This window comes from Pleurodeles waltl, chromosome 4_1 (assembly GCF_031143425.1).
Source record: "Pleurodeles waltl isolate 20211129_DDA chromosome 4_1, aPleWal1.hap1.20221129, whole genome shotgun sequence".
Taxonomy (NCBI): Eukaryota; Metazoa; Chordata; class Amphibia; order Caudata; family Salamandridae; genus Pleurodeles; species Pleurodeles waltl.
The window spans coordinates 979187530-979213126 of NC_090442.1; the positions used below are offsets into that span (position 1 = coordinate 979187530).

General features: G+C 40.8%; 1 protein-coding gene across 1 annotated transcript in view; it reads right to left on the reverse strand.

The window, feature by feature from the left end:
* Positions 1 to 25597, reverse strand: part of CPNE8 (copine 8) — a 934223-nt gene that overhangs the window by 676466 nt on the left and 232160 nt on the right. The window contains exon 3 of the mRNA XM_069229743.1: positions 7614 to 7660. Within this exon, the coding sequence (XP_069085844.1) occupies positions 7614 to 7660 (47 nt within the window). The remainder of the gene's footprint in view (positions 1 to 7613; positions 7661 to 25597) is intronic.

Genomic DNA, 25597 nt, shown 5'->3' on the forward strand with positions numbered 1-25597 from the left:
TGAAGACATCATGCCCAAAAGTGATTTGAAGAGACGGACTGTAACCTTTCGTCTCTTGTGTATGAAACTCCCTAAGGCTAGTAACCTTTGTTGTCTGTCTAACGTGGGGCATGCGATGCCGGAGTCCGTGTTCAGTTCTGCTCCCAGAAAAATAATCATGCGGCCTGGTAGAGGGTTGGACTTCTCCCAGTTGATCGTGAACCCGAGATTGGTCAGCAAGGAAACGCACTTTTTTGTTGACTTGTGTGCTCCTGTGTAAGTCTTTGCCTTTATTAACCAGTCGTCTAAGTATGGAAAAACCTGGTGCTTTCTTCTCCTGAGAAAGGCTGCCACTGGTGCTAGGCATTTGGTAAATATTCTTGGGGCTGATTTGAGCCCGAAGGGAAGGACGCGATATTGATAATGGCTGCCGGCTACGGTAAATCTCAAAAAATTTCTGTGGGCAGGGTGGATCGGTATGTGGAAGTATGCGTCCTTGAGGTCAAGCGATGACATAAAATCTCTTTGATTGAGACGCAGAAGGACGTCCTGCAGGCTGATCATTCGAAACGATTGCTTCTTCAGGTATACATTTAGTTGCCTTAAATCGAGGATCGGTCTCCAATCCTTCCGCTTTTTTCGAATTATGAAGAACCTGGAATAAAATCCTGTTCCTCGTTGATCCCGAGGCACCTTCTCTATAGCTCCCTTGAGAAGGAGTTTGTAGATCTCTTCTTTGAGTTGTTGAGGGTATCTTGAAGGAGTCCTGCGGGGAGGGTTGGGGGGAGGTTTCTGGACAAATTCTAAAGTATGGCCCGTTCCACTAATTGTAGGACCCACTTGTCTGACGTAATGGTTTTCCATTGACTGAGAAATAAGGAAATTCTTCCGCCCAGGGTGACAGGAGGAAGACTGGGCGTAGCCGGCGCCTCGAAGACATCAGGTTCTACGAGCTGCATCCTTAGCAGGGCGGGTTGAGCGTCCACGGCCTGCCGGTCTATTATAGGCTGGTTGAGTCGGTTGTCTTTGGGAATAGTATGGCTGAAATTGTTGTGAAGATGACGGATAGGAAGAGTATCTCTGTTGTTGATACCCTCCTCTGTAAGAGGGCTGGCCGCGCCCCCTAGGGCGAAAGGACGATTTCCGATATTGCAGGGTCCCTAGTGACCTTGCAGTGTCCGTGTCCGTTTTAATTGACTGTAGGGCTTCGTCCACATATTTGCCAAATAACGCTTGGCCATCAAAGGGTAAGTCTAGGATCTTATTCTGGACTTCTGGACGAAATGAGGTGGCTTTGAGCCAGCCCTGTCTTCTTAATACAGCAGCACCTGCAAGCTGTCTGAAAGCAGTGGTCGCTATGTCCATTGCGCAGTCTATAAGCTCTGCAGACGCGCGTTGACCCTCTTGCACAGTCTTATTTGCTTCTGATTTTACGTCTTCCGGCAGTTGACGAATGAAAGGTGCAATATCTGCCCAAAGCTGTCTGTCGTATCGAGACAAAATAGCCAAGGAGTTGGCAGCTCTAAGCACTAAGCTGGCCATAGAAGAAAATCTTTTTCCTATGTTGTCTAGCCTTCTACCCTCCTTATCTGGGGGTGCAGAAATTGGAGCAGAAGGATTCTTTGATCTTCTTTGAGCCGCTTGAGCTACTACGGAATCTGGAGGAGGATGGCCTGTCAAGCATGTTGGGGCATCATCGGGAGCTTTGTATTTCTTATCCAGACGTGGTAAAACTGCTGTGACAGTTGCTGGATTAGTCATGACTTTAAGGCCTTCTTCCCACAAGTAGTTCACCATCGGGATGGAACGCACAGACTTCTGAAAGGGCTCTTTAAAATCATAAAGGAAACAATCTGTTTGCTTCGTGGGTAGCGGTAATGCAAAGCGCTTGGCTGCCCTCTCTAAGAGATTGAGAAAGCCTCCAATGTCTTCAGGTGGGGACTCCACCTTCGAATGAGAAGGAGAAGATGGAGCAGGAATAATATACTCGTCCCACTCTGAGTGAGTATCTATGAGCTCTCCTTCTTCTTGATCTCCATCTGAAACGTCAGTGTCCTGGGGAATTGTCATGTCTGGGGTAGCCACATCTGTGAGATGCAAAGTCGTCGGTCTTTGATGTGGAGTAGAGGGACCAGAAATGGGCGATGGATGAGGCTGTTCTCCTTGTGGAGGAAACCTTCTGTTATAATCCACCAACATGGCTCTAAGGCCAGTAAGCAGGTCGGAAGGGATATACGTTCCCTGTTGATACTGCTGATGCTCCAAGGAAGCCTGGGGATCATAAGCTTCCTCATATTCCTCCTCTTCCTGATATTTTACATTCAATTCAGAGGGGCTGTGGGCCGTACCAAAAGGCCCATCTTCGTCTGAATCATCATCTCCCTCCAAAAGATGTACTGGTACCAGGGAGGATACCTTACTAGGTGAAGTGTGGGTTGGAGTTAATGTTTCTGTTCTTTTTTGGTATTTTTCCCTCGTCGACGGTGTCGTCGACGACCTCGTCGACGACGTGTAAATTGACTTTGTCGTAGACGGTGCCGTCGATGCTGGACGCACTGTTATTTTAATAGCCGCAAGCTTCGCCGACGAGTCTACCGTCGACGAAGTCCTTGTCGACGGTAAAGCTGATACTGACACCAGCGGCGTCGACGATGACGAGGTGTAGACGGTCGTCGACGCTGAAGTCGTCGTTGTAGTTCTCGTCGACGGTGGTGTACTCATCGACGATGTCGCCGACGGAGCCGTGGACGACGGAACACCTAAAGTAGTTGGAGTCGTCGGCAATGCGCCCACCGACGGTGCCGTCGACGGGGAATCCGTCGACGAGGCCTTTTTTCCAGTCACAGAAGATGGCTTCTTGAAAGGCACAGATGGTGGAACACATGAGGATTTCTTGTGCCTCTCAGAACTGGAAGAATGTTTTTTCCCCTCTTTACTTGAGAGTCTAGTTGGGGAAGAAGATGGGCTGCGACCCTTATAAGACCCTGAAGCAGTCTTTTTGAGGGCTTTCCTTGAGGTTTGTGAGGGAGATCTAGAGCGTGATCTTGCTCTTTTAGTTGATCTCTTGGAAGTGGATGATTCCTCACTCTCAGAATCAGAAACTGGATCCTTCCTATGCTTCAGTTTCTGCAGCCATATTAGTAATCTGCCTTCTCTATCCTTTAAGGTTTTAGAAGAAAAAGTACGGCAAATCTTACAGTCCTTGGCTGAATGATCTGGATAGAGGCAGTAAATGCAATCTTGATGAGGATCTTCAGAATGAAGTCTTTTCTTCCCACAAGTCTTGCAGTCTCTAAAGAGACTTTTCTTTTCCTTGTCAGACATAGTTGACAAATCAAAATAATTGAGTTTCTCTGAGAGAAAAAGAGCTGAATAAAGGTGTGAAAACAGAGCAGAGCTCTGAGGAGACTCCCTAGCACGACGTGCGGTAGAAAATCTGAGGTGTTAGAGCTTCTCTCAGGAGGTTCTGAAGGGTGCTGTCGCCTGATTGGTGGAGGATCAAGTTTGGTCCTTTTCACAAAATGACTCTGATAGACTATCAAATTGAAGAGGCCTAGGGCCTTTTTCTCTTCAATATGTTTTAACATTACTTATGAAAATTATACCGGGACTCCCATCTCGACGACGGGGAATGATTCAAGCATGTGAATCTATGAAAGTTCCAATACTGGAGTAATAGTAGTTCGCAGGGGGTTAATGTCCCATCCATCCCCAATGACACCAATCTTCGACAACCCAGGCTTTACCCTCGGAGGTAAACTGGCTGCAAAAGAATCAGGCACATTTGATACATAAGGGATTATCCCATTTGACAGACTGAAAGCTGATACAGACTTCTAGAATCAGATCACATACATTATCTTCAGATCAGACAATGAGTATGCCAGCTTTCCGTTAGACTACACACACATATACGCAATGGTGCGCTGACCATAGCAAGGAGTGCTGGCTAGGTTGTGAGACTACCGGCTTGCTGCTATATTTGCTATGGAAGTTCCCCAAGTTTACTAGGTACTGGGAGAAAATCCTAGACAATAATGATACATTTTTCAATACTCGGGTCCTCTGCTTCCCCACATATTATATATTCGGTTGCATTAAATTCTATTAACATTATCTGTTAAAGTCTCCAAAATTGCTTTAGCGCTGGGGGTGGCACACCTGGCGGTCCTCTTCTTGTGGGGATCAGATAGGCTAACCCATTCAGCCTGGCTACATAAGATGTGACATCCACTGAAAATGGAGAAGCTAACGTGTTATTCAGAGAATAAACCAGACATATCAGTAGTAATGAGCCCCATATATTAACCTCCTATCCTTTGAATTCAATGAGTTGTCAAGCCCTAGTTATCTCAAATTGTTACATCTGCTACCCCATTCAGGGAGGCTCTGAAAGCAGACATTGATAAGCAATTTGGGATTGAAACTTTGGAGTCAACTCACTGATGACCTTTGGCCTATACAGCAGGGTCGATAGCCAGTGACTTACCAACTGTTTCACTGCAAGAGTGTGAGGGGAAAAGGTGATGGAGGAGGAAGATGAGTTGGTTAATGGGTATGGTTATTTATTATTATTATTAAGATTTATAGAGCGCATGGCTACCCGAAGGCTTCCCAGTGCTGATGCAGAACCGTTAAACAGGCAAAGAAAACTATAGAGGGAACAGTAAAGTCTTCAAATGTTTATGAAAGGAGAGTTCCGAGTTCTCTAAGCGGAGTTCCCCTGGGAAGAAATTGCATAAATTAGCTGCTTTATAGGCAAAGGAGCTACCCCCCATCTTGCTTTCTTGACACAACAAATATTAATTAAGGAAGCAGATGAGGATTTAAGTGGAGTATAGGGAGTTATGATCTGCCTAAGAAAAGCCAGACCCTTTTTCTGAAGTGCCCGATGAACAAGACACATGGCTTTAAAATTAACACGTTGTTCAATAGCGAGCCAATGGAGAGAGGCCAGGGCTGCTTTGGCAGAATGATGTCTGGGAATGCCCAGCAATAGGGGGGCAGTAGCATTTTGTACCACCTGCAATCTCTTTAAAACGTAGAATGGAGAGCTCATAAATAATCTAGACGTGACAATATGAGAGCTTGGGAAATACGTTTTTAGGCAGGAAAGGGAGGAAAGTAAAGATTTTCCTGAAGGTTCTTAACAGACTAAAACAGGTCGCTATAAGTTTTTTGGAGTGACATTCCATCGTGAGACAGGAGTCCAGCCAAAAGCCTAGACTTTTTATATTGTCTTTAGGCAGGGGAAGATCTTTAAATTCTGCTGGGACTGGAGCAGAAGACTTATGGATGGATACGTTCCCTACCAACATAACCTCTGTTTTCTCATCATTAAGCTTAAGCTTACTGTCCGCCATCCATCTAGCAATGTCCAGCAGATGGGATGATGAAGTAGCTTGTTCTAACTTGGTGTAGAGAAAACCAATGGGATATCATCGGCATAGGACACAAGAGATAAACTGTGGGGTTCCACAATCTTTGCCAAAGGGGCCATATAAATATTCAAAAGCGTAGGGCTCAAAGACGAGCCCTGTGGAACCCTGTAGGTGAGAGGAAAAATGTTAGAAAAGTATGTCTGATCAAGGACTTGAAAAGTCCTCTGAGTCAGATAGGAGGAAAGCCATTTAAGACTGGTACCTTTTATTCCCAATTGAGAAAATCTGTGAAGTAACATCTTATGATCCACAGTGTCAAAAGCGGCACTCAGGTCAAGTAGAATAATTGCTGCAGATCCACCCGCATCTAGACGTTGTTGAGTGCTTTCAGTAACAGCCAGCAAGGCAGTTTCCATGCTGTGTTGTGGTCTGAATCCTATTTGGGTGGCATGAATAAAATTATGCTCCTCAAGGAAACCTGACCCTTGATTGTTAATGTGTTTCCCTATTATTTTTGAGGCTATAGGGAGAAGAGCAATCGGTCTGTAGTTACAGAGTAGTGTTGTATCGAGAGTAGGTTTTTTTAATGGAGGCTTGACAACAGCATGTTTCCAGTGTTGCAGTAGATGCCCATGAGAAAGAGATTCATTAGGAATATTGGTTAGTACAGGCGTTATAACATCCGATCCTAAGGCTAGGATGGACGGAGGGGACAGGTCCAAAGGAGATCCAGATTTTATAGAGTGAAGGTAATTATCTACTAAGTCTTCCCTCAGAGGCTGAAAGACTGAGAGTAAGGCTCTAGAAGTCTAGAGATAAACAAGAGGGGCTGGCTTAGCCTCACAAAAGGAAGTGCTAGGAAAAGTTGCCTGAATATCATACATTTGTTTTTGGAAGAAATAGGCTAACTCATTACTGCATTACTTACAGCCTTTCATTACATTACTGGGAGAGGGAGACTGAGTCATTTCTTTAAAAATTAGAAAGATCTCTCTAGGAGAATGGGAGGACTGTTCTATCCTAGAGGTGTAATATGATGCCTGCGCAACCTTAATTTCCGTATGAAAGGATCTAAACGCATTCCTGTAATCCATTTTCGAGACATTGTCTTAAGACTTCCTCCACTTTCTCTCCATCTGCTTACATTCTTGGTTTAGATGCAGCAGATGAGGAGAGAACCAAGGTGATTTCCTTTGGCGGATAGTACTGTGAATAGTCTTAGTTGGTAAAATAATGTCTAGGGACTTAGAAATCCACTTATCAAAACTGTCTGATGTATAAGGCTCAGAAAAAGAGGGGGAGGAATGCAGGTTCTCTAGAGTGTCCCTCCAGTCCTAACTGTCCAACTTTGACCACTGGCATACAGCTAGCTTACAAGGGGTTTGGTGGATTGGAGGAGGAGATTTGGGAAGCGTAAGTGTGACTAGAAAATGATCGGACCAGATCAAGGGAAGAGGGGCCTGCGCTGATACATTTGGAAGATTACTAAAGACCAGATCAATGGTATGGCCTCTAAGATGAGTAGAGCCAGTTATCAATTGTGTTAAATCTAGAGCTCCTAAATCCATAAGTAAAGTTTTGGCGGAGATGATGTGTGCCTCACCTACATGAATATTAAAATTGCCTAGAATAGTGGTTAGAATTTCTGCTGGCAAGGTCTGCTACACAACCAGTAAGGCCTACAGGAACCTCCCATAAGTGCCAGAAGGACAGTAAATCAAAATGCCAGATAGTTTATTGTTTCTTATATGTAGGATAGAACACACTAGCCTATGGCTTATTGGTGATCATGTTTTGTTTCTTTTGCTTTCTGGTTCTGAAACTCCATAAACAGAATTGATTAATAAGGTTGTCACTTTACACAGTTTCAGAGTTTAGTGATAAGAATCTACACTCATAAAAAAACTTTGTATTTCATTATTCAGGTTTTTACGAGTCACCCATAAAACAAAGTAAAAAAATAAAAACATGGTAATTTGACTCATCTGATATTCCATTAGTTGCTTTAGATCATGCAATTACTAAGTAGCTAGCCAACCAACATATTTTCCAATAACTAGCCAAACATGGCTAGTCCTACTAAACTGAATTAACTCAATAGTGTAAGATCTGCTGTGTCATGGAAATATGAATAATTTAGCACCATGAGGTAAAACCTGTGGCACTTATGAGCTTAGAAAGACCCTTAACATAGAATTCTAGAAAATAATGAGTGCACATTACAGCACATATAGATCTGAAAATGGTACATACCTCTCTCCATTCCTTGTTTCCAATAGCCTGAGTATACAATACACACACTGCAAAAAAGTCAATGATTTTTAATTATTTGTCTGCAAGAATGTGGTAACTTTTGTACAACACACATACACACCATAAGCAAACACACCATAAGAATACATACACCATAAGCACTATTTTTATTGGACACCTATTGCAAGTCCTGTTGTCACAATAGGTAGTACTCAAATATTAAAATGCTTTTCTTCAAAATTGAGCAATCATAAATACATGTAGCATTATTAGCGTAATTAATATAAATATAAATATTATTATACAAGATGTTTTGGAATGCACAGACATTTCACTTATGTGTTACAGAGCATGTCTTGCGAGAGGTTAACTCTCCACAGTGTCAGTACATTCTCATCAGTAACTAGTTTGAAGGAGCCATGGTAAACTTTGAGGTAAAACCTTTTATGTCTTTAAACGCAGATCTGTATCAGAACTGTCATTTGTATGTCTTTTGTTGAAGCTTTGCACCCTGGGTTCCTTTTGATCTGGTGTGTTTACTGAGGCATATGGCGTGGTGAATAGTTGTTACTGGGTGAGGGAAGAGACGTAGAGTAAGAGAAAACAATCATTGCTAGCAGATACCTGTCCAAATGGATGATGGGCTGCCTTAATATCCTTCGATGATAACTACATGCTATGTAACGTTGGACAGATTGTTATGTCATTAAATCTTAGCCCCACATTAAGAGGTCTCCACATTTAGCAACAGGGATACCAAGGGTCTGGTATCTCAGATTCCAGCCATTTTTCCCACCCCTAAATCGGAGTTTACAGATTACTTCCCCCGGAAAACAAGTATGACCTCAAACATTTGGGGTGCATATCGCTGTGTTTTTACCCTTTCCTTGGGAAATAGCAGGCCCAAATCTGCATATTTTTACTACCTGTGTGAAACAGGTGGTAAAAGGATGCATGGGCTTTGTTTTTGCCAATCATGGGAACTAGAGGGAAAAGCAGGTGAGCATTTGCAGCACCCCAAATTTGCAGGGCGGGCAGTGGCCAGGTGCAGCAGCTGCCCACATCCCACACAGCACCACTCACAGGGCTGAATCCTCTGTTCCCAAGCCTGGTAACATCGGGGCTAATGATGTTGGGTAAGTCTGAAAGGCCGGGGCAGTCTTCCTTCCGGGGATACTGCTCTGTGCCATTCTTAATGAGGGGCTTACTGTTCACTATGGGGGTTAAAGTCCAACTCTAGGAATTATTTTTTGGGTTGGTCTCAGACAAGCATATTAAGAAGCTTATCTTATGGTGCAGGTCCCTACTTTATGTTCCAATGATCATGGTATGGTCTCTTTGCTACCTAATGATGAAAGCAAGATGTTCAATTTTAGTGTCTTTTTCAGGGACTAAGGTTTAGTCAGTTTGATGACTCATGATTTATTGCGATCCCCTTATATACTATGGAGATTGTAATACTGTGGACGGGATAGATCTCACATCTGTAATTGAGGAAACCCATCCATCAAGGTCGTAATAAGCCCTTAAAGTCTAAATTTCAGAGTGTGCTCTTTTCAGGTGATATGAGAACTCAAAAGAAAAAAAAACATTATTTGACAGCTCAATTCTCCTATTGTCCCAACTCCCTTTCTGAATCAGTCCTATAACAAATTAGGCACTTGTTGAGGTCAGATATAATAAAAAAATCTAAGTTGGTGAACTGACTATTGTTTTGTAACTAAATGAACCTGTTTATTCGAATGTAAAACAATGGTATAAGAATAAGCAGCATCACACTACATTTAGAGGTAAGGTTCATTATAGAATACTATAAACAAAACTAATACATAGCCCCATTTGATGTAATGCATGTATAGGACTATTAACAGTTTAAATTATACTACAGCAATTTTAGAACACTGTAAGTACACTGAATACAATATAGAGAGGATACATTGTGAAGAGTCATGGGGTTGGGTCTTTGTAAGACTGCAAAATGAATTGACCTATATTTATAAAAGTAAAAAAGAACATCCTTCCAAGTCGTATTTAGATTATTCATTAGGACTGCAGGTAAAGCTTTTTATGCTATGTAATACATTAATTGTATTGATATTGCTACTAATAATGAAGCAACAGTTACCCTTGAGTAACTATACCATTGCATTTCCTTTTAATAGGTTTTCTGTTACACAAATACACTCTTTGCAGAAGCATATTAAAAACAGTATTAATTGTTGTTTGGGGTGCCCACCACCTTGAAAAACCCAAGTGCTCATGTGTGGTAAAAAAGATGATAATGGATACATATTCCATAAGGAAAATGGGTCAATCTAAAAATAAAATAAAATAACACTAGTTCTTCTGTATTGAGATGAGAGGGGACCAAAAGTGGCAGTCTGAAGTCCTGTGGTCAGTGTGGCAAGGAGGTTACTTGTTATGCAAGCTAGACCTGGGTTATAGTGTATCACTCCTTGGCCCTTAAAGGCATTATTCATCTGCCTTCAATTATATAGTGCCCACTATTAACAAGGCAACTCAATTTGACATCAGAGGTTTAAGGGTCTCTCCAGGACTCAGAAAATGGTGTTGTGGTTTACTCGTTGATAGACCAAGCATGGCCAGAGGTCAATAAGCTTGATGCAGTTTTAATGTTACTACATTTCCAAATGGGTGCATTCAGAGCCTTTCATGCATGTGGTTATTCACACGGGAGCGGGACCAGCGCATCTGGTCATGGTTCCCAGTCACTCAGAAAAGGAATTCTTCTTTGCAGCATCCTAGGGTTTCTCGTCAGTCGTTCATTTTCAGGTGGTCAATCCTTCTCCACCTGCTCCTTCAGATGATGTATGCAGTTATTTTTCAATTACTGCTGACAAATTAAAAGATTACAACATAGGACAGAACAACTACAGGGCAATACTACATTGGCCTAGAGATCGGTATCAATGTAATTAGACCACATCGATTTTAAAGTGTGTTGATAATGCTTGAGTCTGTACAATATTCTCTCTAGTCTTGCATGCCTTGTTATGTCATTGATCCCACTTGGCTAGTCATAAACATATGGGTGATTTCAAGTACTGAAGAACAATTCCTGTAGCTATTACCAGTCTATTTAGTATCTAGGAAGTAAAACCATTTATTTTAACTTTCAACTGATGAGAGGCCAATCAGAAACAGAACAGATTGGGGTCAACTGAACATCTGTATTTGAGAATGTCTTAATTGTGGCAAGATTTCTCTCCGCCAGGGCAGAAAAAAAATGCATTTAAAAAAAATTCAATATTAACTTTCTTGCACCTTCACCAATGGATGTTACCCTGTACAAGTTGTTTCGGTGGAGCCCAATGTATACCTAGAGCACCGTTTTGCTGTGTTATAAGGAGCTGCAGCTCTGGACTGCATTTTTATGACTTCAATATATTTGGCTGTTTGTGAAGGTGTAGATTCATCTCTGCATTCTAGCTTTCAAAGGTCTTTGCAAGACATTCTAGATTACTAGACTTATTAGTCTTAGTTATTATTAAGACTTATAAGAAAATAGTTATAAAAATGGTTTGTTCTTTTTTACAATCATTGTAAAATAAAAAGTTAGAAAATCACAGGGACTGAAGTTCTGACTCATCAATGTGCATTGAAATTGACAAAAGAATGGCTTTCAATTAGAAATAGTTCCAAATCTTATCCTTAGCAATTACTCTATTGTTCTCAATACCTATAAAAGTAACTTATTTTAAAATAAGTTGCAAATTGTTTTCAAGAATGCTAACATCTCTGTATTAAACATGTTATCAATATTCCCAAAGCAAGAGTAGTTCTGGCTACAGACAGCGGCTCAAGTGCTAGTTCTACAAGGTAATAGTGGTTGGCACTCACCCTTAAATGGTCAAACTACTCTAAAACCATAAGTACATTTAAACAGAAAAAAACACACAAAAGGGAGTGTCTCAAGAGTCCAACAATTGTATTATAGAAGTTGATCTCTTTGTTTCTTCTCTCCTACTTTCACCAAGTACACATAGTTCAATGGTGTCAATATTAATGCACTCTTCTCCAATATCACAATAACATAGGAGTCGTGGTATGAAGGCTTAAAACAATTCTCTTTATTATTCTTCAATACATCAAAGAAACAGCCCGGCTGGGCAAACTCTATAATACAATTGTTGGACTCCTGAGGCACTCATTTTGTATGTATTTTCTGATTAAAAATCTTGTTTCAGAATTCTATTTATATGGCCACAGAAGAAAACTCCTAGCTCTGTTGACATTGAACCTCTAAAAGTGAAATTAGTTTGATCACTGAACACCACAAAAAAATAAATCAACATTTCCCAGAACACACTCTGTCAAATTAAAGCAAATGCCACATAAGCTACAGGTGATTTAAAACCTAGTTGTAGTGTATCTTTTTCTTAAAGTAGTCTTGTTTATTTATAGTATTTTGATTTATTATTTATTGTTATTACTGTTCCACAGAAAGCCTTTACTTTACTGATGATCTACATCTGTTTGCACACACTTTCATGAGCCTTCTTTGTGTTCTGTTCGGTTTTGGAATGTATCGTTTGATTTCTCAGCAGTTGGACTATGACCATCGGCCTAGCTGGTCATCACTCTGCTCCTGGGGATGCTTCTTAAAATAATTAATCCTCTTCCACGGCTCTGATCATAATCACTACATTTTGGCGATGACTCTCACTGTCCCCAGTGGTGCACCACACTGAGGAGCTACTCAAGGAAATCGCTTTTCTCTCTCATCGCACCGCTTGGTCAGAAGTCCCAACACTGCATGACCATAGAACTTAGCTTGCCAACCAGATGGAGGTCAATTTACTTCCTCACACCAGAATCCTGACACTGGCACAGCCTTCATCCAAATGGGTTTTGGCTATGCAGCCGCCCTTCTTCCTGGTCACAAATTCCTTTCAAGCTGCAAGCAACCCTGCACGCACGTATGTTTCATACGTAGAAAGCTCTGAGCCACCCGGCACAATTTTACACTGCTTGCCACTGTGTACTTTTACAAAAGCTTCACAATTATACAGAGCCTTGCACTTTCGTTTTTCTATGGCATGGACAAGCACTATTATTTCAAATTGATTGATTGAATTTGGTAAGCTGAAACTAATTTTATAATATTTCTCCCTATTTCTAAATTTTTAGCTACTTTTTTTAAACATTTAGCCAACCATTGGCAGCTCAATCCTTTTTCACATAGTGTTCCTCACTTCAATATTGCTTACCATTGTACCACTTTTACATCATGCAACAGTGCTGCAATCCACCCGACCTTTACAACAAAATCTGGGGATATTCCTATGAAATGGAGCAAGTGGTTTGGTTTGTTCACCAACTTAATGATAGCTATGGATGCTAATTCATTTTCTGCTGCCAAAAAGGTTTACTTCTAAATTCGATCAGAGCTGAAGCACAGGACATTTTTGATCATTTGCCTCTACACTGCTAAAGAAGATTATGATGTGTTCTCGGAGGCAGTGGATAGGTTGAAATTACATTTCACTATTGAACCGAATGTGGTTATGAAGCGTTTTAATTTTTATTCACGCTATCAACTATCTTCTGAACCAGTTGAAGGGTATGTGGCTGCTCTTCGCACATTAGCTTCCACATGTGAATTTGGAAATCTTAATGATCAATACATTCATGATCAGGTGATAATGCACTGTTATAACAAGAAAATACAAGAACAGCTACTGTGCCATAAAAATCCTTAATTGAAGGAAGTTGTTGAAATAGTCATAGGTATTGAAAGCTCTATACGCTCTTATAAAAAGTTGAATGAGGAGAAGGATAATCAATTGGAAGTTGCTGTTATTTGCAGTGCAAACAAAAATAAATACAATAGGGAAAACAATAAAGCTATGAGCAATAAGAATAAATGCTTTAGGTGTGGATCTCTTACACATGTCTACAAAACCAATTGTCCTGCTGTTTCCTAGGATTGTTTTAAGTGGGTAAGGACTGGCCATTTTTCATCAGTTTATAGATCTCCGTGTAATGTGAATTTTATTGCAGAGAATAAAAATGAAGATGTCAAAGATAAATACAAAAGTGATGCATGCATCCTTAACACTGACGAGTACGATATCAAATATGATATCTGTACCACTGCTGTGGATGTCAAATTCTCAAAGAGTCCTAAGTGTGAAGTTTATATTGATGGATACAAAACGGTGATGCTGGTTGATTCAGGTTCTCCATTTTCATCGTTTCGGAAGCCTTCTTCAAAGAAAATTGGAATGGAAGAAAAGTAGAGTGCATTGACATTAACGCCTATGGTTGCAGTCATTCTTTTATCAACATGTTGGGATTTTTTGTGGCTTCAATGTCTTTTGAATAACACACCATTTTTTGGAAAAAATTATGTGGTGAATAAAGGTCAACATGTATTAGGATGGAGACATATGGGTAACTTAGGCATCATATTGGATCCAGAGGCTGAAGTTCTGTTGTATTACATGCCCATTAATCAAGGTATGGAAGGTATTATTGAATGTTACAAAAATGTGTTTAGAAAAGAATTGGGTATGGTCAAAGTTTTCTCTCATGAAATCAAATAAGAAAACGGAGCCACACCAATTAGACACAGGATAAGGGATATTGCCCCTAGTGTAAGGAAATAATTAAGTGTTTTGCTCAAACAGTTGTTCGAGGAGGCTGACATTGAACTTGCTGACTCCTCCGAATGGGTTCCTCCCATAGTTTTAGTTCAAACAAATCTGGTGCACTCAGATTGTGTGTTGATTTGAGATCATTGAATAAACAAATAGTAGTTATCACCCATTACCAAAAATTCCAGAGCCGTTGGTACAAATTAGTGGTGCAAAATATTTTACCATGCTTGATCTCAAGTCTGCATATCATCAGATTACTCTTGATTAAAGCTGCACGCATCTTACCACATTTATCACACCTGATGTGCTTTCAGATACATAAGAATGCTTTTTGGTTTGGCCTCAGCTGCATCCATGTTCCAGAAGTTGATGTTTCAGCTTTTTAAGAACATGGATGGGGTCGTGGCATTCCAGGATGACATTCTTATTTTTGCTCATTATATAGAAGCGCATAATATTATTTTGTCGAAAGTTATGAATGTGCTACAGGTAAGAGGCATGACATTGCAGATGGAAAAGTGTAAGTTTCTAACACAGAAAGTTGAATATTTGGGACATACCATATCATCTGAAGGTATAACTCCCAAGTCTTGCAAAATACACGCCATAGAAAACATGAGTGTGCCCACTGATAAGGATCAGCTAAGATCATATTTGGGATTATGTGAATTTTACTCATTTTTTTAATGTCATTTTTCACAAAAAGCTTTATTATTAAAGAACTTGTTAAAAAAGGGGTGAAATTTACATGGTTGAAGGAACATCAAAATACTAAACAAAGCTCAAAACACCCCTCAAAAACTCAATTGTCAAATCTTTGCCATTGTATTCTTTTGATCAGAAGAAACATTGTTATTTATGTTGATGTCAGGTTGGAGGGGTTAGGTGTGATGCTTACCCAGAAAGATCAAGATGTTGAAAACACAGTAGCATTTGCATTGGGACGTTTGTCATTATAAGAAACCAAGTATTCCACCATTCATAGGGAGGCATTGCATGCACATGGGCGGTTGAACATTTCAAGACCTATTTATGGGGTAATGAGTTCACCATTAAAACTGATCATAAGCCTCTTTTAGCTCTGCTTAATAGCAATGGCACAGGTAAAGCTTCTTCTCGTTTGGTGAGAATATTTTCCAAGACTTACAAATACATTTTTCAAGCAGTTTATATTCAAGGATCAATTAACAGTGTGGCAGACTGTCTTTCCAGGCTTCCTGATTCATCAGTCAGAGGTTTACCTGAACTGGTGGAAGACTGTATAGTTGCTGTAATTGAGGACGTATTACGTTTATGAGATAATGGGTTTACCAAGGATTCATGGAAAAAATGTTACATTGAGGATGAAGAATTGCAGAAGCTGTGTGAATTCATTAGTAAGGGAAGTCCTCACGAAAGGGTACTTTCTTCATCATTGCAGGTATTTTGTAAAGTCAAAGACTCCATGTCGAATGACATAGTTTTGAAGGAGGAATGTGTTGTGCCACTGAATTATGTGGCAGGGTTGAGTAAATTATGTGGCAAGAAAATGCAAATTATGCTGCATAATGCGGCACATATATTTTATAGTATTACTTCATTATTTTGTAATTTTCAAGTTTGTTAACATTGTCTGTGCATTGCTGTACCTTATTACTACCAGTTTAGCATCCAAATATAGCAATATATCAACCAAATTGTAATTTTGCAAAGGGCCATTCAATGAGCGGCAATGCATGCCCTGCATTTTTAGTAACTTTTGAACCATCTGAGTTAGAATTTTTTATTTGTTATAATCTGAAGATTATGTGGCAGGTGATGGATTATGTGGTGAATGCGGCAAATCTCTAATTATGCAAAAGAACGCTGCAGCCACACAATCACATAATTTCAGTGGACCTGCGTATTCGTCAAAACATAATTAAATTGGCACATTATGGGCATTTGGGTGAATCCTTTACTAAACAAAAGAAATCTGAGAGAATTATTGGTGGCAATACATGGATGGCACATATCTATGTTTGTCAAGTGTTGCTCTATTTGTGGTAACTCTGACAAATCGTTAATTACAAAAAAGTGGATTTTATCTCATCTGAACTTCCTAAACATCCTTGGGACAAATTGGCTTTGGATATTTTAGGACATTATGAGAATTTGTCCAGGTGCAAGGTTTATGCTTTTGTCTTAATTGATTATTTTATATAGGCAGAAATCAAGTAGGTGTCCCAGCTCTCTGCAGACTACGTTATTTGTTTTTTACAAGAATTTGCTTTAAAAAAGGGTTACCATCTTACATTGTTACTGACAATGGTGAACAGGTTCCATCAGACAGATTTCACAAATTTATAAAGGACAATGATATCTAACACTGCAAGACAAAATTGTATTCTCCCAATATGAATAGCCTTGTTGAGAGTTTCAACAGGGTTATTGTGGAGGCTGTACAGGCTGCTTTGACCAACAAACTCAGTGTCAAAGAACTTGTTGAGGAAAAGATTTGGGAGAACCATACATCTCCCAACTTAACTACAGGGTTTTCCCCTTTTTCAATGTTGAAGGGGCATATTCTGTGTGCCCTGTTATCCCCATCATGGTTAAAAAAAAGTTGTTACCTGTTTTAGACATTAACAAAATGTATGGACAAATAAAAGTTAAGAAAGGAAATTGTATGATGGGTAGAAATTTGGTCAAATAACATACAAAAAAGGGGAATCAAAGTTTTCTAAAGTTTGTAATGTGGTGTGTGTGGTTAAGATCTCAGTTAAACTCAATAATGCTTCATGGTGGAACTTCAACAGAGTGGCTAAGGTTGCCAATATTGCAGTGGGAAGTAAAACTGTTGACGATAATTTGAGTTTTGATATGGATGTAAGTGATTTGCCTGTATCTTTATTTCTTCTTCTCTTGCAGATCCCGATGGTGTTTGTAATCCAGGGGAGTCCATTTCTGAAGCAGGTATTGGTGGTAACAATGAAATGCAAAGTGACACTGAAGGGGATTTTGAGATTATTGACACCACCACTTCATCAGCTTTAGTTAATGAATCTGTGAGTGTTGAAAAAAATACTATTCATCCAAAGAGAGAGATTAATCGTCCTAGGAAATTTGATGATTTAATTGTACAGTAATTTCCTATTTCTCTCTCTTCTTATTGACTGATTTAGGTTTTTGTCATTTGAAGGGAGGAGATATGTTGTAATGTATCTGTTTCTTTAAGTAGTCCTGTTTATTATAGTGCTTTGAGTTCATATTTATTGTTCTTGCTGTTTAATAGAAAGCCTTTACTTGACTGTTGATCTACATCTGTATGCACATGCACATGCATTCACACGCCCTTTTTGTGCTCTATTCAGTTTTAGAATGTATCGTTTGATTTTGCAGCAGTTGGACTATGACCATCGACCTAGCTGGTCACCACTCCGCTGCTGGGGACCCACTTATTAAAATAAAACAAATTAGTCCTCTTCCACTGTTCGATAGTGATCACTACAAACCTGTTAGAAATATGGTGTAGGCAACATATGGTAGAGCAAAATAATAGTTACACCGTGTAGTATTTATGGGTCTCAGAATTTCAATCCATTCAATCAACATTGTCACTAGGTGTCTCCTCAAATTGTAAACAGAAACCTCAATACTTGAGAGCCTGGCAGAAGCAAATAACATTGCAGCCCTCATATGTTCAGGCAGTTCAACTCCAGTATCCATGGTGAGGTACATATCAATAATCTGTAATAGAATTGATATGATTACAATTCAGACTCTCAGTTGAGACTTAACTCCAGGGAATCTACAATATTAAAGCATTACATCTTTCACATGGAATCAACACTATCATTTTGGCTGTTAAATATAACAAAGGACTGCCAAACCATTTCAGGCCTGGCAACACTCTTTCTATCAGTGGCAGTGAGTTTCTCAATACCGGAGTGATTCTTTAGACCACCACAACAACATGTTCAGTGGGGAAGAAACCTTTTCTTTTTGTGCTACTGTTAGTTACGTGGCTGGCTGCAAACTGAGAAATCAATTTACCCAAATGAGAGGACAGACAGAAGATAGTGTTATCATCTACATCTGCCAACAAGACCACCAGAGTGGTATGCGGTAAATGGATACCTGTAATCTCTTTGATACAAGAGATAACTTTACTCCAAGACAGTTTCACTTGTCCACAAATCTACCACACACAGAATAGAATACCCACAATATCACAACCTTTCTAAAAGTTATCTGTACATTAAGATATAGTTTACAAACATCCTAAAGTCAAATATAATCTGAAAAGTATTTTATAAACAATTTCTTTACATGAGGTAATGGCTTAGTTATGATATTTGTTCAAGATTTTCTGGTATATCTCATCCAGCCAGCTCTCTTATACCTCTGATTAGAGGCAAAATATCTATAGCTTTATGTAGAAGTGAAACCACTTTGAAAGTTGATTTCAATGCAAACATATTTTTAACCCTCGCAAGTTCTCTTCCTCTACTCAGTCTACCTCAATGGAGCTGCTGCATTAACAGGAAAACATCTGTCTATCTCTAAGTGAGTATCTTATTTAACAGTTAATTTCTTCTTAAAGAGCGGCTGTCCTATAACTAACAGAGGTAAGGGGGTATCTTTTAAGCAGCTCTGTAAGCCTTCATCAGATATGCCTGGGGAAAATCTAAGTTTCCCATTATAAGGCCAAAGGTGACAGAAAGCTAATAATGCTTCTAGAGCTTACAGCGTTCCTCCAACACAATCAAGCTGCTCTGGTCAATACCAGAACATTTCCCACACTTATGAAATTTTGGTGCTATCTCAAAAAGATTTTCAAGAATGACCTGGGAATGCTCCTGCTCTGACATAAACAACTAACATAAACCAATACGTATCTTTAGTTCACTGATCCATTCTAGAGCTCATTTAACTGAGCTGCCATGACAAGGAATACCTAAATCCCCCAAGCGAGGTAGAATCAGGAAAAAAGATTTAGCTAAATGTAAAGTTTTAGAAGCTCACTTATGAACTTCATAATTTACTATGTATGATTTGAAGGACATGTACAGGAATTAAGACTGGAATGGCTTGGATCACACATTGACAAGCTGAGTAAGAAATTCATTTTAATGCATGTAATTTTGAAAGGCCATGATATTTCTAGCTTCCACTAGTAGTATAGGTTTTTGTAAGTGAATCAAATAACCCTGTGATATTATAATAATACGTTTAGAATGATTACCAGAAACTCACGGGAAGGATAACCCTAAATTTCAGATTATATCATCAGACAAGTCATAACTATTATATAATACTACTATCTTTCTCTTTGGGCCTGACCAGCTACTCCTATGTATTTCATTTTTTTTAAATGTATTTTAAACCCTGTTACCTACTGAAATTACTGTAATTTAGTGGCCAGTGCAAGTAGTTACTAAGCTAGGTTTATGAGCAAAAATAGAATATTATTCACAAATGAAGCTATTTTTTAATGACTGTTCATCATCTCTAAACCCTGAATACTGCTATAATGTATGAGCTTTTCCTCAAAGGGGTCTCTCATAATAGCAGAAAGCCCTGGATGGGGTGTCCGGACCAGCTATGCATGTTATCTCCTTATCTGGAGGCATCCCATCAGAGGTCAAAGGTTTTGCAAATGCTTACAAACTTAGAGACTACCATTGAATCAGGATCTATGTGACCACAAACATAAATAGCATCCAGTGACAGTCATGTATTAGTTTTTTTCTACCCTAGAGGAGAGAGATCTCGCCTAAACTGGCATAATACATCTCCCTTTTCAAACATCAAAAATGTTTCAACATTGGCAGACATTAGCTAATTCAGCCTTTTCTAGTAACTTAAAATAGAAACTTGCATTTGCTCTTCTTTCTGCATAGATACTGCACAACAGTATGAAGCTATCTGAATTACTGCATAACATGCAGACATATAATCTGTAGAGGAAGGTAAGAACGCACAAGAATACAGACCTTCATATTCTGGCTAAATTAGTTAATACTGTTTAATGCATTATCCTCTCCCCTGGAACATTCAGGTTCCTAATTTCAGTCATTTTGAATCTCTTCTGGGTCAGCATTTATTGGTCTAATGATGATTTAGTTCATGTAACTCTGATAACAGAAGGGGATCTAGTATTGTCCTACACAATCTTTCTTTTCTTTGAGTAGGTGGCATTATTAAAGAGAAATGCCTTCTTCAAAAGTTATTGTGTTCAACATCTGGGGCTATTTTCGTTTAAATGCCATTTAAATAGTTTTCACACTCATGTTTGCTACAATATGACCAGTTTTAGGGCTGCTGTGACCCATTCTCTGGTGTACTTTTGTTTGAGATCTGGCTTAATGCTCTTTCAATCAATGAATGAGGATTTATAGAGCGTTGCTAATCACTGATATCCAGGAACTTGCAGGTCCCAGATGGCTCAATAGAACAGCCAGGTTTTGAGGGCCCTTTGTAATTCCAGAACTGAGGTAATGGTCCAGAGCTGTGTGGGGAGACTGTTCTATGACTTTGCTACAATGTAGAAGACGTGGAGACCTCCACTTCTGCTTTGGTAGAGAGTGGGCAAGTGATAGGGTGGTGGAGTGTCGTTTTCTAGATGATTTGTGGAAGTTTAGGACATGGTTAATGCATGCTGGTCCTTGGTTGTGTACAGCCTTGTGTGCGTGGGACAGTGGTTTGAATTGGCATCTCTTCTGTATGGGGATCTAGTGGAATTGCCTGAGGTGGGGGTGATGTGGGTTTAGATGTGGATGTTCAGTATGAGTCTAGCTGTGGCAATTTGTGTGGTTTAAGGTCTCTGTAGGAGGTGTGCGGTGATTCCTATGTAGAGAGAGATGCCATAGTTCAGTCGGCTGGTGATTAAGGTCTGTGTCACAGTGTGTCTTGTGTGTGGGGATAGCCACTTGAAGATCTTACATAGCATGCACAGGGTGAGGAAGCAGGCAGAGGTGACGGCGTTTATCTGTGATTTCATGGTGAACTTATCAAGGATTATTTTAAGGTTTCTGGCATGGTTGGCAAGTGCGGGTAAGAGTCCTAGGTTAGATGGCTACCAGGAGCCGTTCCATGTGTTGTTGCTGAAGCTCAAGACTTCCGTTTTGTATGTGTCAAGCTTCAGGCAGTTTTTCTTCATCCATTCAATGATGCTCGTCAAACATCAATGGAACTTGGTGCTTGTGGTGGTAGGGTCATCAGTGAGTTAGAGGATGTGTTGGATGTCATCTGCGTAGGATATTATGTGGAGACCGTGACCTCTAACGATGTTGGCCATCTGGGTTACATATGCATTGAAGAGCATGGGGCTGAGGGATGAGTTTGGACGCTGCAGTTGGGTTTGGAGGTGAAAGATGGTAGAAGGGCCCTCTGTGTTCTACTGGTGAGGAAGGAGGTGATCCATCTGAGGTGCACCTCCTTGAATGCCGATGTGGTGGAATCTTTTGATCAGTGTGTGGTGGGATACAGTGTTGAAGGCTGCAGAGAGGCTTAGGAGGATCAGGGCCACTGTTTCTCCTTGGTGAAGAAAGATTCTGATGTCATCTGTGGCTGGGATCAGGGCAGTCTCAGTGTTGTAGTTGTTTCTGAATCCTGATTGGGATGTGTTGAGTATCTGGTTCTGCTCCAGGTATGCTGCAAGTTGCTTGTGGGTGATGTTCTCTAGTACCCTAGCTGGGCATTGGAGAAGGGAGACTGGACGGTAGCTTTGGAGTTCGCTGGGGTCGGCAGGGTTTTTTTTGAGAAGTGGACTGACTTCAGCCTGTTTCCAGGTTTTGGGAAATGTTGCAGTGTAGATTGAGGTGTTGGGTGGGGTGGTGAGTCCCTGGCCAATCGTTTGGTTTCCAAGGTTGAAGATGTAGTATGGGCATGGTCTGTTGGTGCTCCTGAATGGATTGCTTTCATGGTGGAGGTGATGTCCTGAATTGAGACGTGGTTCCTAGAGGTCAGTGTGTGCTTCACGTCTTGTGCGACGGGGCCGGAACTGTTGAGGAAATCTGTAGGTGTAGGTTGGGGGTCAAAGTTTCTATATGCGGTTGCGATCCCGCTAGGAAGACGCTGGTGATGTTGTTCCACAGAGCTTGTGAGGGTGTGATGTTGTTTACGTTGGCAACCGGGTTGGAGAATTCCTTAATGATGTTGAAGAGTCTTTGCTATTGTTGCACTGGTGTTGATGTGTGTGGCTAGGGCTGTCTTTTTGTTGCCTTAAGCAGGCAGTGATAGAAGGAGAGGGAGGTCCTGAGAGCTAATCTGTCAGAAGTATTTTTGCTGGTGAACCATCTTCTCTCCAGCTGCTTTCGGTTGTGCTTTGCTGAGTTCTTGGGTGTACCAGTGTACCAGCTGACCATTTTGGAGGATCTCCTCTGCGGGTTGCTCTTGATGGGGTCGATGCTGTCAGCACAGTTGGAGATACAGGTGTTGAAGTTGTTAATACCCTGTTCCAGATTGGTGAAGGTAGCTGCGCGGGAGGTATGGAGGGCGCCTGTCCAACTGATTTTAGAAATATTGTTCCAACTGCAATGGGGGGAGCAAGCCACCTTAGGGTGGGGGTGCAGGCCTGGAGATGCTGAAGTGGACAATGGAAAGATCGGTCCAAGTGAGTTCAATGATGTGGCTGCATTTGATGCGGTTTCTGGAGGTGAAGATGGGGTCCAGTGTGTGTCCTGCAGTGTGCGTGGGGTCCCAGCCGATCTGAGTCAGTTGGATGCTGCTCAAACTGTCCAAGAGGTAGGCAGTGGTGGTGTTGTTGGGGTTGTCGATGTGAAAGTTGAAGTTGCTGAGGAAGATGTAGTCCAAGGCTAGAGGCACTATGAAGTCTGCAATGGTGTTGCAGAATCTGAAGTGCGGGCCTAGAGACAGAGGTATGCGAGGGATCCTCTAATGGCTGTCTTGTCATCCGCGTGGAGCTTGAAGTTTAGGTGTTCCATGAGGGTGGTGGTATTGTCGATGGTGGTGGTGTACTAAATGGCCTCTTTGTAGATGATGGATAATTCTCCTCCTGCCTTCTTGATGCAGTCCTGGAGAGTAATTTTGTATCTGGCAGGGATCAGTGTGGTGATGTCAGAGGAGGAGGCTGGGTTAAGCCAAGTCTTGGTGATGAAAGCGATGTTGGGTATGACGATGTGATGAGGCCCCATAACTCTGTGGCGTGCTTTCCCATTGAGTGTGTGTTGAGGAGTAGGCAGAGGAGTTGGTGGGTTGCTTCTGGTGTGGTGTGGTGTGGTGAGAGGTCAGCATAGTGCTTTTCGGCATATTGGTGGGCGTGTTTGTGTAGGAGAAGGCACATCTAGCACAGGAGTACAGTCCTACCTTAGAGAGGCGGTGTGCCGTGGCAGCAGTGTTCGCTGGGTCGTTCAGTGTTCAAGGCATGAAAGGTAGGCAGCATTGTAACTGCAGGTGGGCTGGGGACCAGCAGTCATGGCGCTGGAAGCAGTCCAGGCGCAGACGAGCGCAGAAGGGCTTGCCTTTGTGTACCTTTGATGCGTCCGCACTGAGGCCTCCACTAAGTTGATCCTGGGAGGAGGGATGGGTACTGGGAGGCAGAGGGTGAGGCTTGGCAGAAGGCAGGAAATCATGGGCACCTTGCAGGAATGGGCACCAGGGGAGGGGAACGAAGAGTGGGAATCAGCAATGAAAAATGCAGGAAAGACAAGAAGAAAGCACTAAACAAATGGGGGAAGGACAAGGAGAAAACACTACAAATGGAGGGAAAGACAAGGAGAAAGCACTGACAAACAAAGGAATGACAAGCAGAAAGCATCCAAAAAGTGAGGGAAAGAAAAGGAGAAAGCACTGAAAAATGGTGGAAGTACAAGGAGAAAGCACTAAGAATCTAGAAAAAGACTACAGGTAATCACTACAAAATAGAGGGAAAGGCAAGGAGAAGCACTAAAAACGAGGGTTATGACATGAAGAAAGAACAAAAAAGCGATAAAAAGACAAGGAGAAAGCACTGACAAAAACGAGGGAGAGGCTAGAAGAAACCAGTAGGAAACGAGGGAAAAGCAAAAAAGCAAAAGAGTAGACTACCAAGCGATGTCTACTCATATCATCCAAAAGCATGATATGGGCTGGTTCGGACCTGAGGTCGAGATCGTGACCAAATGTGCTTTAGGTTAAATGTCAATTGTATTTTTAAATCAGATCTGAATTTAAAGGGCATTTTAGAGATTTGGAAACCTTCTCCTTTCAAGGCAAACTATCAAGACGACATGTGAGCCTAAGGGTAGTACACTGATGTGTCCTTGTAATTTTTTGAAGCCAATGGCATCAAAATATGTTGCTGTTTCAAGGAAGATGGTACTGATGTTCTATACTCTTCCATGAGGCCTCTAATGGGTAAAGTAGTGTATCATTGTTTTAGGCTTCGGTGTGTATTCATTTGCACACTCTACTGGGGGGACCAGACCCCCAGAAAGGGATTTTATGTTGAATGTCTCTAATCCTCTTCATCCATACCTGTGGATGTGGATGACTGCTTTAAAATGTCGTCTGAAGTCTTGGAAGGTTCTTCCTTGAGCCCTTCTGTACCATCTTGGCTTAAGAGCTTAGATCCATTCTTTTCTAAAGTTACGATCTGTGACCAAATAAACATTGCCAGCTTACTGCTCATATTTCCATAGATAGCGATATTTACATTGGGGGTCACGTTTTATAGAGAGGTATTGATGTTGCTTCTACAAAATCAGTGCTGAAGTTAATGGTAGCATGCAGTATACTATAGTAGAAACGTATATTTCCTGACCAGACTGTGGAACCGACAAATCTAAAGACTGTGTTAAGGTGCCTTCTGGACTTCACAGTTATATAGTCACCAGTCAGGGTTTCCACCTTTCTTAGAAAAAAATACTAGACATTAGTTTACTTTTTGATTTTCTGGGATAGCCAAAAGCTGCAAGGTGAAAACAATTCATGCAGAATTCTCAGGATTCTTTTGTAATATGGCATTTATCCCAACACTCTAATAAGTCTTCTGAAACCATTAATGCAGCTATCAAATACTTATCGACTGATTTCCTTGTGTGTCTGCTGTTTTATGTTTTTGTTTCAGAATGGAAAAATATAGGATTTCACAACACTTTTACAGGCAACGACTTAAAAATATAGGCTTGGACACTAAAGAAACAGCCAGGTAACCCTATCAACACTCTTTCGAGTAATTTTGGAAGATGAGAAAAAAGACTTTGAACAAAACAACTTTTCACAGAATTTCATATAGCATATGAATCTAAAGAAAACATGCTTCAAACTTATATTTCACCATCACCTACATAAGAATTTAGTCAGATATATTTATGGCAGAGTAGGCCCTAGGCTAAAGAGTAAATGAGAAAGGAAGGGTTCAGGATGAACCCAGGAAATATTAAGTACAAAAAATAT